This window comes from Octodon degus, unplaced genomic scaffold, assembly GCF_000260255.1.
Source record: "Octodon degus isolate 3935 unplaced genomic scaffold, OctDeg1.0 scaffold00044, whole genome shotgun sequence".
Classification (NCBI taxonomy): domain Eukaryota; kingdom Metazoa; phylum Chordata; class Mammalia; order Rodentia; family Octodontidae; genus Octodon; species Octodon degus.
This window is the reverse complement of record NW_004524620.1, coordinates 9,992,992-10,010,871: the sequence shown is the minus strand read 5'-3', so window position 1 is coordinate 10,010,871 and position 17,880 is coordinate 9,992,992. Positions and strand designations below refer to the sequence as shown.

Genomic DNA, 17,880 nt, shown 5'->3' with positions numbered 1-17,880 from the left:
TTTTATGGCCTACTTTAAAATGAACTCGGAGTCTATCCAGGAAGAGCACCTGACGCGGCTTAGGTTACAACTTCAGAATGCTCTTGTTTACTGCAGGCAGCTCTTTTCACTTGGTCACCATCGCCTTCCTATCGTTAGAACATTTAACAGCAATTAGGCGCCTGCGCCGGAAGTGAGGCTGCTGTGCCAGTCACCATGAGCAACAGCAAAATGCCGCGATTGGGTCGCACAGGGAACAAACGTTCATGTCGCGCAATTCTGATTGCTGAGTCATCCAGAACCAAGGCTCCGCTGGTTCGCAGGCAAACACTTTCTCACTCCGTCTTTACAAGGTAGAGAGAGAGTATGTTAGTCAGCCTTGTGATACTATAACAAATGCCATCCAAGGCTTTGTATAAATTTATCTAAATTTGTATATTAATTTCTATAAATTTATATAAATTTGTATATAAATTTGTATATAATTTGTATAAGTTTTGTATAAATTTATAAAAATAGCTTGACGCCAGTTTTGGGAGGTTTATTCCGGCTCACTTGGATCCACAGCTGGTTGGCCGGGTTGTTTCTGGGCCTGTGTTACTGTTGTGTGGCCTGGCTACTGTGGGTGGGAAAGCAAATGGCTCAACCTGTGGCCCAGAAGTGAAAGAGAAAGAAGGGACATAGGTCCCAGCGCTCTCAAGGGCGCTCCCCAAGGGCTCTAAGACGTGCCCATCTCTTAAAATTTCTCTTACTTGCCCAAGGCACAGCAAGGGGGCAAACCCTTGACACGTGGGTCTTTGGGGGAGTTCAGCACTCCGGAGCCCAACGACAGCAGAGAGCAATCTGTTTCTCATTCTCTGGAAAAGCTACTAAACCCATCCTAAGGGGCCACCCTCATGGCCTCATCTAATGCTGCTGCCCCCTTTAAAAAGCCTGTCTAGGGCCAGCCAAATAGCTCAGTGGATTAAAGTGCCTGCAATCAGGAGCAGGGGCTGGGGGTTCGATCCCCAGGCCTGCCATGCCAGCCCTGTACCTGGGGCACACTGAGACGGCAATTGAGACTGGGCGTGGTGGCACATGCCTGTAATCCCAGCTCTTAGGAGGCTGTAAACAGGTAGATCACTAGATTCCAATCTAGTAGTGAGACCCTGAACACCCTGTAGACCCTTCCCTAAAATACAAAAAACAAACAAACAAACAAACAAAAAAAAAACAAACTAAAAATAAAAATGAAAAGCCTGTCTCTAAAAGTCATCACATACAACACAGGCATTTTCAAAGACACCACTTATTGTATTAGCAGACACTGTGAACTAGTTGTTTTTCAAAAAACAGTAACTATATGAGCAACACCCACGAACACCAAGAGCTTCCCCTATAACAGAATGGATGCAGATAGGAGGGTACGCTTTGAACAAGCAGAAAGAGCCTCCTGTAGTTTGGGAAGACTGAGAACAGGGGGATGTGGGAATGGCTTTAGCCCATGAGGGATGCTGGTAGAGCCGGTTCTGCTGAGAGGGATGTGGCTGGAAAGCACCCGAGAGCAGCTCAGGCTCGCATGCACGCGGCTGTGTGGGGAGCACATTCCGAACCCTGGCGCCCAGAGGGGCAGGCCTCTCAAGCTCGTGCTGGGGAGACTGCTGCAACTAGAGGTTTAGGAACTCCGATTTGAGAATAGCCAAAGAACCTGTTCTGGAACTTTCAAAGACTTGAAAATGGCATGTGATTATAGATGTTCAGTTGTTGCTTGAATTCACTTTGGGATCTGACTATAACTACTTTTGGAAAACCATTTAAATAAGCCTTGGGGATCTACAAAGGTAAACCTAAACTCCTAGTTTGAAATGGAACATTTGCAGAAAGTATCAACTGATTGTGTAATACATCTAAAACTCTCCTTAGTAAGGTGCAGTTGTTTGTATCTATAAAGTACTTTATTTTTTTTAAGATAGAAAGATTTTCTTTATCAATGACTCCAACTGTATTTCTTCAGATCCAGGAGTTCTGAACTCAAATACTTAGGAGAAAACAAGTTAAGATTGCTTTCTCCCGCAGCTCATACCAGTAACACACTGCAAAGTGCAACAGCTTGGAAGAGAGGGTGTGAGGGAAGAGGTATGCGGGAGAGACTGCAAAAGGAAAGGAATTAAGTTGATCAAGTAGAATTTTTTAATTCTTGGGAGCTATGAAGTCCTTGCAAGCACAGCTTATTTCTGCAGATTATTTTCCAAATGTGTACAAAATGGAACCCAAATGGAGAATCCCTTAGAACCTGGAGAGGTGCGACATGAAGGGCTGTGATGGTCCAGCAGCAAGCAGTCCAGCCTTCGGCCGCCAGCACTTCTTCCCCCAGTCCCAGGAGTTAGCGGGATGAAAATGCCTTCTCACGATTGTTTTCATTTCTTCTTGCGCGGCATCTGGGCATGCACGGTTCAGTGCCTTGAGGAAGGCGGGTGTTTTTACCGCATATGCGTGTCATTGAGGAGTCGCTCACACTCAAGTTCGAGAATGCAGCTGCTGGACACAAACCAGAAGCAGCAGTAGAAGTGACCTTTGCAGATTCAGATGGGGTTCGCTGTCGTATTTCACATCCTAACAGAAAACAAAAGCGATGGTCAGTATTTCTCTGAAATTCTACAGGGAACTGCAGGCACACGGTGCTGATGAGTTATTAAAGAGGGTTACCAAGTTTTTGGTAAATCCAGAATCAGGACACAATGTCTCTTTGCTATATGACCTTGAAAATCTGCCTGCACCCGAGGATTCCATCGTGCACCAGGCTGGCATGCTGAAGCGAAACTGTTTTGCCTCTGTCTTTGAGAAGTACTTCCAATTCCAAGAAGAGGGCAAGAAAGGAGAGAACAGGGCAGGTATCCCTTATAGGGATGATGAGCTACGTATGTTGAATCCAAAAAGGACAGAGTCATGGTCGTCTTCAGCGTGGTGTTCAAAGATGATGACGACGTGGTCATCGGGAAGGTGTTCTTGCAGGAGTTCAAAGAAGGGCGCAGAGCCAGCCACACAGTCCCCAGGTTCTCTTCAGCTGCACAGAACCTCCTCTTGAGCTGAAAGACACTGATGCTGCTGTGGGCGACAGCACTGGCCACATCACCTTTGTGCTGTTCCCCCGCCACACCGATGCCAGTGACCGAGACAATAACATCAACTTGATGCACATGTTCTGGGATTACCTGATCCACATGTTTTGGGAGTACCTGATCCACATGTTCCGGGATTCCAATTCCAAGAAGAGGGCAAGGAAGGAGAGAACAGGGCAGGTATCTGTTATAGGGATGATGAGCTATGTACGTTGAATCCAAAAAGGACAGAGTCATGGTCATCTTCAGTGCTCCAAGGCCTCCTGCTTCTCTGGGGCCCAACACCTAAGCAGAGTGCCTTGACTGAGCAAAGGAGAGACCATAGAGCACTCCTGTGTGGAGAGGGAAGGCGGCCTCTGACACTGGCAAGGGGACCCACATGAATAAAATAAAGGATGAAATCCATAAGATCATCTAAAAAATACAGAGAATAGCATTTGCTGAACACACTTCCTTACCAAAAACTTTCAACAACTAAGAATAAAAGTAAACACATCCACCTCACACAAGGTGAGAACCCCATTTCTGACTTCTTGGCTAATGGCACAAACTTGTGGTTCTCCCAAGATCAGAGCAAAAAGATCATGTCCCTCTCCAGCCTATCCTGCACTAGTGTGTAGAGGGCATAGCCACAGCAATTTGGCAAGAAGAATAAGCAACGGGTATTCAGGTGAGACAACTACCTCAATTTAAGATGATACCATGATGTATCCCAAAGCAACACATGCACGCATGCACACACACACACACAATTAGGAAAGATATTCAGTGAAGTAGAAGACTTGCACAGTGAAAAAAAAATTTAAATCACTGAAAGAAATTAAAGATCTAAGCAAATGGCAAGGCTCCCCAAGTTCACGGCTGAGAGGCGATGCCGCTACAAATTCTTTCCCATGGATCTAGCAATTCAAAACCATCTGTATCAAAATCTCAGTGGATATCTTCTAAAGAAACTTACAAGCTGACTCACATGGAAATGCAGGTTGTTCATAACAGCTAAAACATCTTTTAAAAGACTATAAAGCTCATAGTTCTCAATTTTAAAAGTTACTTTAAACCTGCAGTAATCAAAACAGTGGTATACTCGCTAAAAGTAGACAGAATTGAAAATAAATCAATAAAACAGAATTGGAGATCCAGAAATAAACCCTTACAAATATAGTCAATTGACTTTTTAAAAGGATACCAATAAAACTTAATGAGGAAAGAACAGTTTTTAATAAACAGCACTGAGACAACTGCTTATCGTGTGAAAAAAAAGACCTCTGTTTCACACTATATATGAAAATTAGCTCAAAATGAATTGTGGTTGTACTTGTAAAAGATGAAATGCAGGGACGATAAAGACTTGATATCTACAACCTTGAATTAGGAAATGTTTTCCAAGATAGGACACTGAAAACCTAAATAGCAAAGTGAGACACAGGGAAACTTGACTTCATCAAAGTTAAAAACCTTCATGTTTCAAAGAGTATAATTAAATGAGTAAAAGATTGAAAGTATTTTGAAATTTTATATATGGTAACAGTCATAGCTAGAATATAAAAAATATTTACAACTCAAGAATAAAAAGAGGGGGCCAGCCAGATAGGCAGATTAAAGTGCCTGCTTAAATCGCAGATGCAGGGGCCAGGGGTTTGATCCCAGGCCTGCCATGCCGGCCCCGCCCCAGAGGCATGCTGAGACAAGGACCGAGACTGAGTGTGGTGGCGCATGCCTGTAATCCCAGCTCTTGGAAGGCTGAAAAACAGGAAGGATCACTACAAGTCTGATCTGTGTAGTGAGACCCTGTACTAAATACATTTTAAAAAGAAAAAGAATAAAACAGGGCCAAGGATATAGCTCAGCAGCATAAGCACCTGCCTGGCAAGTGCAAGGTCCCGAGTTCTACCCCCAGTACCACATAAAAAAATTTAAAAATTGCCCCATTAATGAAAAAGAAAAGCACTGAATAGACATCTTTCTAAAAAAGATACATTTTCATAATGAGCACATGTAAACATGTTCATTACCATGTTATTAGTAAGATACAAATCAAATCCACAATGAAAAACTACTTCATACCTACTAGAATGGGCTGGCGAGACAGCTCAGTGGTCTAAAGCACCTGCTTAGGCAAACTGAAGCAAAGCACAGGGACTGCGGTTCAATCCCTGGCACCACATACCTACTAGAATGGCTACCATCAAACAGACAATAGCAAGTGCAGTCAAGGACGTGGAGAAATTAGAATTCTCAGATGTTAAACTTGTGAGTTGATCCACCAATTCTATTAGGTATATTTCAAACAGAAATAAAAGCGTAAGCCCACACAAAAACTTGTACATGAATGTTGATACAATTATTCTTCATAATGTCCATCCAAAATAGACACAAACCAAATGCCAATCAACTGATGGATAAACAAAGTATCTTGTCTCCCTGTAATGGAATAATAGCACACTTAAAAGGGAATGATGCACTGACGGACGGTGCAATATAAATAAATGTCACCGGCTGAATAAACACCATGCTCAGTGAAAGAGGCCGGGTGTAAAAGGCAGCATGCAGGATTCTACGTGCATGACACACACACAGTGTGCAAATCCATACAAGTAGGAAGTAGATCGTGGTCACCGGGAGCCGAGATTGTAGAGTGCCGGGGGTATAAAGATTCTGGTGTAAATAAAATGTTCTGCAATTAGAGGCAGGCATTATACATTCTTGCAAATATTCTAAAAACTATGGATTATAGACTGTAAGAGGGCAAACTGTATGCTATGGGAATTATAGCTCAATAAAGCTGTAACTTAAAAAAAAAAAAATCAATCCACTAACCTAGGTGCTGACCTCTGACCTGCTGCAGCGTACATAGCCCTAGCCAGTGGGCAACTGTCACCTATAAAAATTATTTAGAGAAGAAGTAAAAGAGGGCTTCTACTCTGATTAACTTGATGCACAGCAAAGGCTGTGCTGGACTTCCCCAAGAGAATCTCTCGGGGAGAATACAGACTGTGCATTTGCATAGATTAAAGAAACAGAAAGGTCCACTCATTGGCAAGCAACTCTTAAGTGGGCTGCAGAGTCCGTGCGTCAAGGCAATTCCGAGAATCCCTGCATGCTGGGCACCAGTCGTGTAGGCGACGCTCTATGTGCTGCTCTCGGCAGCCCACACATTTCAGTGAGCACACCCTCACCATTCACCATCAGAAAACAGCTTAATTGTAAATAAAAATATAAGCTTTGGGGGCCAGAGAGATAGCTCAATGGTCTAAGCAGCTGTCTGGCAAGATTAAGGACCCAAGTTCAATCCCTGGTACTGAATGCTGTGCCAGCCACCAAAACCAGGCGTGCTATGGCACACCTGTAATCCCAGTGCTGGGGAGGCTGAGACAGGAAGATCACTATGAGTCTGAGCTGTATACTGAGACACTGTAACAAATAAATAAATTTTTAAATGTATGAGCTCTGCTTCATAAGAATATTTGGAATATTTCTCCTCAGCCCAAAGGTGACACTTCTGCAACCAAAAAGACAGTTCCAATAAATTCAACAGTCACATTAAGACGACTAGAATGAACTGTTACCTTTACACCTAAGGTCCTGCATAACTCCCAGGGAGTGTCCATGCTCCAGTTTTCCATGTGCAGTTCTGGGAAAGCCTTACTTTTAGACCAGAAGCAAGCATTAAAAAGTGCATCACATTTTGCTTATTCTTTGAAGAAAAGAGACCAAAATGTCCATTATACATCCTATGTTTATTTTTTGTGGTTCTTTTTACTGGCACCCAATGTAATTCCATTCACTGTGGGTCGCATTTAGGATTTTTCCTGTATGTTGATACCCAAAACATAGAAGACAGATAGCTCACCTTACACTCTTGTCATTAGTGAATATTTATGAATACCTGATAGCTCTTAACCTGTCAGCTGAGGCTCCTTCATCCCTAAATGGGGCTTTATTTTACGTAGTTTCCTATAGCAGCACACCATTTCTGGGGCTGCTGCACTAGGAGGCCTCTGTCAACAGTCAGCATTTCACTGGCATTAACTTGTAATAAAAGACAATGAAGCATGACTCAATTAAATCACAAAAAGACTGTCTTTAGATGATAGAGGCCCCGCAGCTTCCAGAGCCTCATGTGGGGACTGTGCTGCCTGCCATGAGGCCAGTGCTTTGCAACAGCTGCCGAGCACCTACCACAGCTGCGCTCAGGACAAGGTGGAGGAAGGGGCCACACTCCTTTCTCTTCCGGGTCTAGAGATCTTGCAACTTGCACTATGCAACAGCAATCCAGCATCAAAGATGAAGAGGAAAGTTGCTCATTGTGATGCCAATGGAAAGCAATTTGCATACAAGACACAGTTCGGGAGACTTTCCCAGCCACTCTGTTTAGGAAACAACTAAAAAACAAGATTACACAAGGAGTGGGCCTGAAAAAAAGCATTAAGCAATCACAGTATGCACTCAAAGGAGGAGGTCTGATATGTGGCTATGCCAATCAGCAGATTCCAGGGCCTGAAAGAGTCTAACAATAAAATTGTCAAGGTTCAAAAAAATGGAGTTCAGCCAATAGGTAAACGTACATGTGTATGCCTCACTGCTTTTTGTTTTTATTGAGAAATAAATAGCAATGAAACAGTTTCAAAACTGATTAATAGGACAGTTTCAATAATTAATACATTGCACATTGTTATCTTCTTAGTGGTTATCCGTAGTACAAGATGCAGACAGGATATCTTGTCCAAACACTATTAGTACAAATCTTTCTTCTCATTGAATTAAGAGAAAGTAGCTGTATATCTATCCTAACTATTCCGCATATACAGATACAAAATGGTCCTTCCTTTGTATCCCCTTTTTTTTGTTTAGTCCTGTCAGAAACGGGTATTCCACTGGCATTTAAATACTATAGGTGCGTGAATTCAGCAAAACAATCCAACACAGTCCAGCAGTCTACAATAGCAGTGGGTTATCGGCAGAAGTTGTTGACTTGAGCCTTTCACAGCTTAGCATATTAATATGGCTTTACTTTATATATCTCGTTTTCATACTTTTCTGCTGGATGGTTAAGACCAAGATAAAGCAAGACCTATATGACAAGAAATGTAACTTTTGTATCTGATAAAGTCAGTTAAGTACCCTCAGGATTTAACCTGAGACCCTGTACCACAGTTTGTAGATCCTTTGTCAGTGTCAGCCATGTGGATGAGTCACGGCCATTGCTTGGCCAATTTGCTGTCTGTGAAAGCCTGAGAAATGTTTTCTCTCCATGTGACTCTCTTTAGGCACACACTACATCATCGATCACATTGATCTGTGGCCCCATAATCTCCTTGATCAGAAAATTTGGGCTACAACTGAGTTATATGATATTACAGTATAGGTTCTCCTTATGTCCTGAGTCTTCACTGACCTTGAAAGGCGAGGGCCAAAATGTTGACTGTCCTTGCAGCCCTTCTATTTCTCTAATCTTTGGTCTGCAAACTTAGGTTGTTAACCCTCCAGAAGAGAAGCTTATTATTACCCTATAACATATGCAGTTGGGTTTAACCTCACTATCTGTCTGAATATCAAACATCTTAGGCAGAACATGGAACAGGTATTTTCCATTAAGTACTGATATGTTAAACTTTAAGTCCCTACAGAATATGGAGAAAAAAATTTAAATGAAAAATATTTAAAGAATATGAATAAACAATTACATATATTTATACAGAAATTTAGAAATCTAACCATATACAGCATTGTAGATAAGAAGATTCAGAGGCCTCTACGAACATGCTTCATTGCTTAACAAGGGGGACGAGATGTGTTCTTACACAACCAGAGGCTTATCTTTTTCTTTTATTTTCTTTTTGACTGTACTCAAAATATCTATCAGTCTAGGCTTAGATCTTCATTATTTTAGGTTTGAAAATACTGAACACAGTTCAATTAAAATTGGTCTTCTTTCTCTTACTAAAGAAAGAAGAATGGGCTGGGGAGATAGCACAGTAGAATAAGCACTTTGCCTGGTAAGCGCAAGGGCCTGAATTCAATCCCCGGTACCACCAAAAAAAAAAAAAAAAAAGTTACATTAAAGTAAGAAGCAGATCCAAATATTACACAAGAAAAAAATTAGATTTCATTGTTGAGGTAAACTATTAAAATTCTTTCACTTTGTTTGTAACAAAAAATGGATACCAAGGAAACTCGTGGTCAAAACATAAAGAAAATGTTCTGGCACATTTAAGACTTTCAAATTCCAAATAATTATTTTAAGCTATGAGTAGCATTGGTTCTTTCAAAGTTAAATTCTTTTGAAATAAAGTTATAAAAAATGGCAATAAAAATGAATCAATAAAAACAATCATTCAAAGTAGGTTTCTAAAAATTATTTGTGTGTTTATTTATTTGGTGCAGGATCTCCCTAGGAGCTCGGACCTGTAGAGATCCTCCTGTCTCAGCTTCCCAGTGCCGGCTTACAGGCGTGTGCCTGGTTTCAGTGGCTGGCTCAGCACAGGACTCGTATGGCATGTGGTACCGGTGATCGAACGTGGATCCTTGTGGGGCAGGCAGGTCTTAGACCACCGAGCTATCTCCCTGGCCAGAGTAGTTTTTTAGGATGAAGTGGAAATGTGATACCTTTTTAAAACTATAGAAATGACATTTCAATTTGAATTGCATTTGAAATAACATTAATTGAAGAATAATTTACAATGACAATAAGAGTGAGACTCAGTATGGAGAGTTAGTGTTTATTAAATAGGAAGTTAAAGAATACAAAATTGAAACCTAAAAACAAATTTGGCAATTCAAGTTAGGAAAATAAGTGGTCAGTATTTTTAAGTAGGAACAATTTTACTGTTCACTCATATTTTAAAATTAGTAATCATGTTTTCAAGAAACACTAAACATTTACTGATTGTATTCGTTTCCTATTACCATAAACTTGAGATTTAACAACACAAATTTATTCTCAGAAAGTTCTGGAACCTCAGAGAGAAGGCCCCATTGCCTTGTCTGCTTCAACTTGGAGCGCTGCCTGTGTTCCTCAGAGTCAGCCCCTTCTCCATGTTCAGAGCACAGCCCCAGAGTATGCCTCCAACATCCCCCCTCTCCTCCCTGTACTCAAGTCAATCCCTGTCTCCCTCTCTTAAGATGATACCTTTTATTACATCTTGGGTCCACACAGGCAATCCAGGAGAATGCCCGCCCTTGGGCCACAAGGGGGACACTCACGGGCTCCAGAGCCTATAAGACAATTATCGTTTGAGGTCATTCCTCAGTCTACTACACTGGTCCAGAAAAGTGTATTTTACAAATTTTTCCTAGAAGTGGCTCAATAAATCTTACTTTGATTAGCTGCACAGAGCCTATGTCATTACTTCATTTTAGTGGCAGTGACAACCGGGTGTATTTGGCAGGCCATCAGTAGATGCCGAGAGGTCTATTTCTGACAATATCTATGTGGTGTCTCAGGCCAAGCCAGCGACACTGCACAATGGAGTGAGCACTCTGATTCTTGTCAAAGACAGATACAAACCTAGCTATTCTTTCAGCCAACAGTTACATGTACATTAGAATATGTATTTTGTTATGTCCAGTCAATGGATAGGAAATCTAGATTTCAACCTAAAAGTTTTCAAAATTATTACTGACTAGTCAGGATACTCTTTTCTTTTAACTCTTTTCTGGAAGGCAGACTTGCCAAAGTAATATAGGCTTTGGGATTACACATTAGAGCTCATATGTGATCTTAGGAAGTAAAATGCTTAATATTTTAGCTTCTCAGTTATTCATCTATAAAATGGTGATTCAAATACCTTTCCCAGGTATCTGTTGTAAGAGCATCAGAGTTTTGCTATACTGGCTGGAATATAATAGTTGCTGAATAAATGTTAACAACCTTCCAACTTCTACATTAGAAAACACGTCTATAAAGCATGCAGAGTGAAACAGAATCAATGTATTATTCAGTAAGATTTATAGGATGAATTTAGATGCAACTGTAAAGTAACATGAAAACAGTTAATGATCTAATTAAACATCCCAGAGTACCTTATATTATAAATGTGACATAAAAAATAGTTCCTAAGTTTAATAAGAGTCAAGATACTTGATAAAAATGGTAACGTGATCATTCTATTATTTAAGCATCTTAAAACATAAATCATTAAGTTATTGAATTAACAATTCCTGCAATTTCCTAAATCTTTGTGCATTTATATTATGTCATTCCAAAACATTTACATTAAAAATACTGGCATCTTCACTAAATAAGTGCGACATAAGTATCAGAACAATAACTTTAAGAATTCCTTTGATAGTGATGCATGATACAAGCATTTTTCTAGATCACAGAAGTTAGCAAGAAAATCTACACACCAAGGTGTAAAGCAAAACTTCCTTTCCCCTACAAAAATATTTGAAGTAACTCTCCTGAGAAGTGTCTAGTCTGTACATCATTCTTAAGGAGTTACAGAAGCCGATAGAGCACCTGTCCCTGCCAATGCATCTCGGGTCTCAAATATGCAGCAATTGGTCACTGAGGTGCTCAGACGCAGCCCAGAGCTCTCAGATCTCCATAGGACACGTCATTAAATCTTCTCCTCCTGCTGGGTCTGACTTCTGGGGCAAGAGCCGATGGTATAAATATTACTATATTTGGTAGTGAATGCTAATGACTGCTCAGGAGGCTCATCCTTCAGTTTCTATGGCCTTTAGCATCTAGCAGCTTATGAATGTGGCATGCTTCAATTTGATTTAATCATCTTTTTGAATTTATAGTTCAGAATTTACTTGTAAAGCCTATCAGGAAGCTCAGGTACTCACATATATGGGAGACATTTACACTTATTTTTGTAGTTATCCCATTAACAGACTGTAAAATTAAGGCAAACAGACCAAAGTCTATGCAAAGCACATTTTACAACGGTGCTTATTCCTCTTAAATTAGTAGACTCTGGAAATAGATTTAACACAAACATACACACAGAAACACAGACATTAAGTTTCGTAGAGTACCACTTATTCTATAATGCCAGACTGGAAGCTCAATGATCACACATAAACCAAAAAACTACTTTTTAATTTCTGTGTGGAGAGAGTCTAATCACTGTACAGGATGACAGAAGAATGTGTAGAAATTATCCTATGATCTGTATAAAAACAATGAATGTACACTCTGTATTAGAATGAATTGAGTTTCATACTGTTCACATTATACAAGGCATATTAAAAAGAATTCTAAGGAAAGAATTGAGAGAATTTTGTTCAAAACAGAATTTTACTCCACACAAACAGCTCCACACAAAAATTATACAGGCTCAGCAGTCTAAAGTACAGTATCGTGCTACACAGTACGAATTAGAATGCTAACTCAGACAGCATAAACCATTTGGGTCATTTGACTAACAACACAAACAGTATACAGATTTCACTTTTCAAGGCCACTAAAAATTCTCAGAAGTAGGATGTATCTGAGCCACATGTCACCATAAACTAAACAGACTCCATAACATATATTGTTATTTTTAATGTATCCATAATGGGAAACCTCCATAGTGAAAAACAATATAAAATATAGATTTTGTAACAAAATGCTTCGTCAAAATCTACAGTTTACATCAGAAGTTAGTATCACTGGGGAGTGAAATGATTAAAACAAAAACTAATATATATTACAAATATTCTTTTGTTCTTCACTTACCATGATGCAAACTGCAAGGATTTAACCTTTAAGGGTTAAAGAGTTTAATCAATGTCAATGTCTGATCTTCTGAAGGCGATAAAGCACAGTCTGTCTAGCGATACCCAACAGAACATCACTTTGTCAAGCCACAAAGCGCCCAAAAGCTTGTCAAGTAAGTTACCAGAAACCTCTCTGTGGTTAGAACTCAGCTCCTTCCTGCTTGACCTATTATTTGATATTTGACCACTTGGTTGCAAGACACTTGCTCTTTCTAGCTGAAATGTCACTGGGGCATCTTGTCAGCTCCCCGACATCTCACCCTGACATACAATTTTACTTTTGCGTGCTACAAGGCAGAAAATGCAGGGCAATGGCCTTGTTTTAAATTCTGTCAGCATCAAAGACGGGCGTCACTCTTGGGTCCTACCAACAACAACAAAAAAGGAGTCTATTTTGAAGGTCAGAGCAGCCATTACCTTGAAGTTTTTTCGTTTATACTAAATATATTACCTGCTACACTAGTGTGGGAACTGTCCTTATAAAGTGCCTGAACGGACCACAGCAATCTCCCCAGTGCGACTGCTCTCCTTTCTTATCAGATGCAGACTTGATAAAAGGATGAATTTTCAACGCCTGCAGGGACCAGATTCAGCAGTTAACTTAACTTGTTCAAATGGGCAAGTGGTATCATGTAGCTTTACAAGGAGCAACGTGACCTTCTCACATTGACCAGGAGTGACATTATTGTGCAGGAGGAGAAGCAGTCACATCATTTCTGTTTTGCACAACCTGCTTAAAGTTTGCAACTAAATGCTTGTCTTCAGTCGAGCTGACAAGAGAGAAGAGGGGCTCAGTGAACCATGGCAGGGCTGCCATGAAATGACAGGAATCATTGGCATACATTTCAAATAGCTCTCTCAATCCTATTAAAGTACTGCAGTCCTGCCTTAAAATAGACAAGTATGAAACAACTTTGATAGATAGAGACTAAAATGGCTTATTGATTTTTTTAAGTCTGAGGGAAATTACCCAAAATGTGTCATTCTTTAACATTTAAAAATATGTTACATAAAAATGAGGAACTGTGATAATAAATAAAACTTAGAGAGAAAAAGTGGGTTATTTTGTTATTTGAGACCGAGATACCCATACATATCAAGATATTGTACCATTTTTCAAAAATCCACCCCACCTGTGCTAAAACAAAATTCACCTGAAAAGAAAATCCCCCTTCAAACAATTTTAATTATACTGCTAAGTCCTTGTCCGCCTCTGTGTCATGAAGTCATAGTCCAGGCTGAGCTGGCCCGTTAGCATTAGCAGACGTCACGAGTGGGGAGGACTGAGACGAGGACGCGAGAGAGTGGGGTGTGCTCCGTACAAATGTCCCCTCTAAGAACGTGCGCACTGTATCAAGTTCAGCTTGCAGTGGCAAAAAGCTCCCCACACCGACGACCGAGTCAGTAGGAAGCGCCGCTCTTGAAGGGACGGGGCGATTCGAGTGGTCCCGTGATCCTGTCTGTGACACACAAGAGGAAAAGAAAAAACACTGAATTGAAATTTTCAAACAAAACTGAAAAGAAGGAGGTAGACTAGTAAGCATTATTACAATAGGTGGGACAGGACAGAAACTGCCATCTAAATAGTCTATCTGATAATATATAAATATTTTCAAAGTGACTGCCCCATGCCATAAATCTTTCAGAAAAACAGAAGAAACATTAAAACTTAGAATAAAATTATTGTTTCAAAGCGTCCGTATAATCAGGTGTTTCTTCATCAGCTTCAATTCACTGCAATTTACGGAACTCAATGCTAACAGTATTTACTTAAGTGGACTCATAACATGCGCTGTATAGTGTGGAAGATTAGACTGCTTAGAAAATGAACTGCAGACAGTTATGTTTTTAAGTCTATCAGCCTGATTTAGTAAACTGACCAATACAACACAAGGAAATGTAAGCCAGTCCCAGTGACTTCTAGAAGATGACACTGAGATTTAAGATTCTAGTCAGAGAGCTCTTTGCCATTACATCGAGTAATGCTACCATCCTGTTTTGATAAGGACTGTTCTAAGTACATGTATTTGGAAATGAAGAATCAAAATAAGGGAACACAACATCAAAACAATATCATATATTTTAAAACACTGCTGGTATCTAGACTGAAATATTGCATACACATGGAGTACCTGGAAACAAAATTGGTATTTTCATAAAGCTGTGCATTTAAGCCTTAAGTAACATTGGTAAGTCATAGGACTAACTTAATGTGAGTGAAGTCTTAGCAGTAAAGCAGATAAATATTATTCTATAACATTTAAGCATAACAGAATAACAGTGATCAATTTTATGTTAGCATTTTCCAGGTTCCCAGGAAATAATGTTGTTGAGATATCAAGTTTAGTCACAAGTATCACCACTAAAATCACATTCTGTACAATAGAGTTAAGAAAGCGCCTTTCTGGTAGATTGTCTTAGAGTTTTGATAAGAAAATATAGGCAGTATAAGGGTCTGCTTTATTATATCATGTCATACAAAACTGCTTCTACATGTAGAAACAAGAAAGAAGCTATTGCTGCTGGAGGGAAGTATTAGAAATTCAACTGTTGTATACGTTACCATTTTTGTAGATTTTTTTAAAACTACAACTGGAGGAAAATCAATGTCTGCATCTAACACCTAGTTCAGCAATTTTCTTTGATCTCTGTTCTTTTGATTTCTTGATATTCCACTGCATAGCTGACGGAAATCATCTCTTTTTATGCTGGAACTTTATAAAACACACCGACCATGGCCACTTGCATAGCTCTGTGAAGGACAAAGCTTAGCCATCTCCATAGAAGGGAAAGAGCGTCCTAAAATCATACAACGACCCTGCTTAGCAGCATGGATGAGGTTTCACTTGCAGAGCCTTTTAATAGTGGGCCCAAGCATGTCAGAACCTGACAAGGTGCTCCACTGCCCAGGGCTGGAGACACGAGCCCCTGCGTGTGTACTGCTATCCCGATAGCGCTTCTGCTGTCTTTCCCAGCCATGGATCTGAGCTGGCAGCGGTATAACCCAATCGGCCTTGCTGCAATCAACACTCCCATGCCATCTTCTACCTCCTTATTCTGCCAGACCTGGGGATGAGGGGAAAACGGAAAGAGCAGGAGATATGCAGCCTGACTGTGTTTTTTAGTGACACTTAGTTTAGCAACAGCATTTTTACTGCGATAAAATAATACCATTGGGTGAGGTTTCAAAAGTTTGTTTTATATTTTTTGAATACTGTCAGGTTAGAGCTGTATATATTTATGGAGCATACAAAGTGCATTGTAATTCTTAAATATAATGTGAAATGATTTAACCAAGGTAAATAACATTTATTACCTCAAATATCTGACAATTTTGTGATGAGAATATTTGAGATTTATTCTATTAGTGATGCTAAAATGTATAAGACTATTACTAACTGCATTCACCACACTGTACAATAGATTTAACACAAAACATACTGTTGTAGTCAGGGTTTGCAAGGGAAAGGAATTATTACAGGAAATGTAATTCACAAGATTATTTTATAAATTTACCCACAAAGTCAAATGCAAGAGTGTGGGAGATCTGTGCACACACTAGACCCAAAGAAGCCAGCTGAGGGCCTGGATTCCACAGCAATGTCCTGCTCGAGTCCAACTAAAGACCAACAGCCCACAGCAACATCCAAGTCCCAGTGGAGGTCTAGAGCTCAGGACCATGTCTTACGGGAGTCTGAACCAAGATCTGCACTGGGAAGGCTGAAAGGTCAGTGGTGGAGCTAGAGAGTCTGGGCTAAGAGGGTGAAGGATCTGGGCCAGCAGGCTGAAGGATCTGCCAGGAGCCAGGAAGGGATGCTCAAGGAAACGACCAGAGCTCTTCCCAAAAGAACTGCAGCCATCCTCAGCAACAGCAAGGTCCCGGGCTCGTCTGACGAGAACAGCTGAGCTTCCATCCAGACAGCCGGTGTGACAGACTCTCAGAAGAGCCAAGAGCACACCCATTCCTCCCCAGGTCCTTTTTACGCTGTCGAAACAACTGCCAGGTGGGCCTTCTGCACCTAGTGCCACGCTGACTCAGCTCACCCTCAGGCCATCCTCCGAGGGTTACAAGGTGACCACCAAGCTTCAGTGCACCACACACACTGATTCTTCCCGTATGGCTGAGTCCTTGCACACTTTAATTACCATCTCTGTCCTCTCACACCAGGCCTCTGACAAACACATTTGTTCACTCTGCCTCTATGAGTTAATCTGTTTTAGGCTCCGTCGCGAGAACATGAAACCTTTGTCCAATGCTCGGCATGACCTTCTCCTCCAACTGTGTTAACACTGTGACGAAGGACAGAATTTCTTTGTCTTTTAGGGCTGAAGACCATGCCACTGTGTTCATATTCTTCATTTTCTGTCCGTTCATCCAGTGCGACACACAGTGACAGTCCACTCACCCAGGGACAGAAGGATACCACACCACGGCTTTTGTGTCTAGAAAGCCGCCTCGCAGGTGAGGAGCAGGCATTTCTTCAGTGTGCTGACCCGAGATCCTCTGGGGAGGTACCCCGAAGTGGGCTGCTAGGTCAGAAGGCCACTTCCCTTTTCAGTTTTGTTCTGGTTTTTAAGATGTTTCTGGTTCTTTATACTGTAAGTTCTGTCTAAGAAACATAGGTGTGAAAAGGGAAGGTGTCAAAATCCAACAAGGAAAGTCAGACGTCCTCCAGTGGGTGTTTTCCTCCCAGCGTTCTAGATTACAGAAAGCAGTTGTGCCCCACTGACTCACAGTTAGGCAGGACCTGCTCCATCCTACGTACTCTACTTGAAGTTTCCTTTCTGTTTCTGTGACGTATCGTAACAGGGAAGGCATCTTTCAGGAACGATCTCTACTAACTTCGCAGTTCTCTGTAATGTTCTTCAGTTACTGGCCCTCCACACAGGGATCCCTTGTTTGCCTTCGCTCATCCTTTTGAATATGCCTATTTCCACTGTGTGTGTGAAAGCACCCTTTCATCTAAGTCCTTTCCCCCCATACGTAAATAACCTTGAAATGGTTGCGGAGCATTTCTTTAATATTTTAAGTGAGTCTTAGTTTTCACATATTATCTTCTGACCTTACATTCTTTTTTATTTTTTTTCT

At 40.8% G+C, this 17,880-nt stretch overlaps 1 protein-coding gene and 1 pseudogene across 1 annotated transcript in view; one reads left to right on the top strand and one right to left on the bottom strand.

Annotated features, from left to right (window-relative positions):
* Nucleotides 1–2,447: 2,447 nt before the first annotated feature.
* LOC101576473 lies at nt 2,448–3,293 on the top strand (annotated as a pseudogene).
* A 6,585-nt stretch (nt 3,294–9,878) lies between these two features.
* Ccdc171 (coiled-coil domain containing 171) overlaps nt 9,879–17,880 on the bottom strand; it is a 533,698-nt gene continuing 525,696 nt past the window's right edge. Inside the window, exon 25 of the mRNA XM_023715854.1 lies at nt 9,879–14,251. Coding sequence (XP_023571622.1) covers nt 14,018–14,251 — 234 coding nt within the window. The 3' untranslated portion in view covers nt 9,879–14,017. The remainder of the gene's footprint in view (nt 14,252–17,880) is intronic.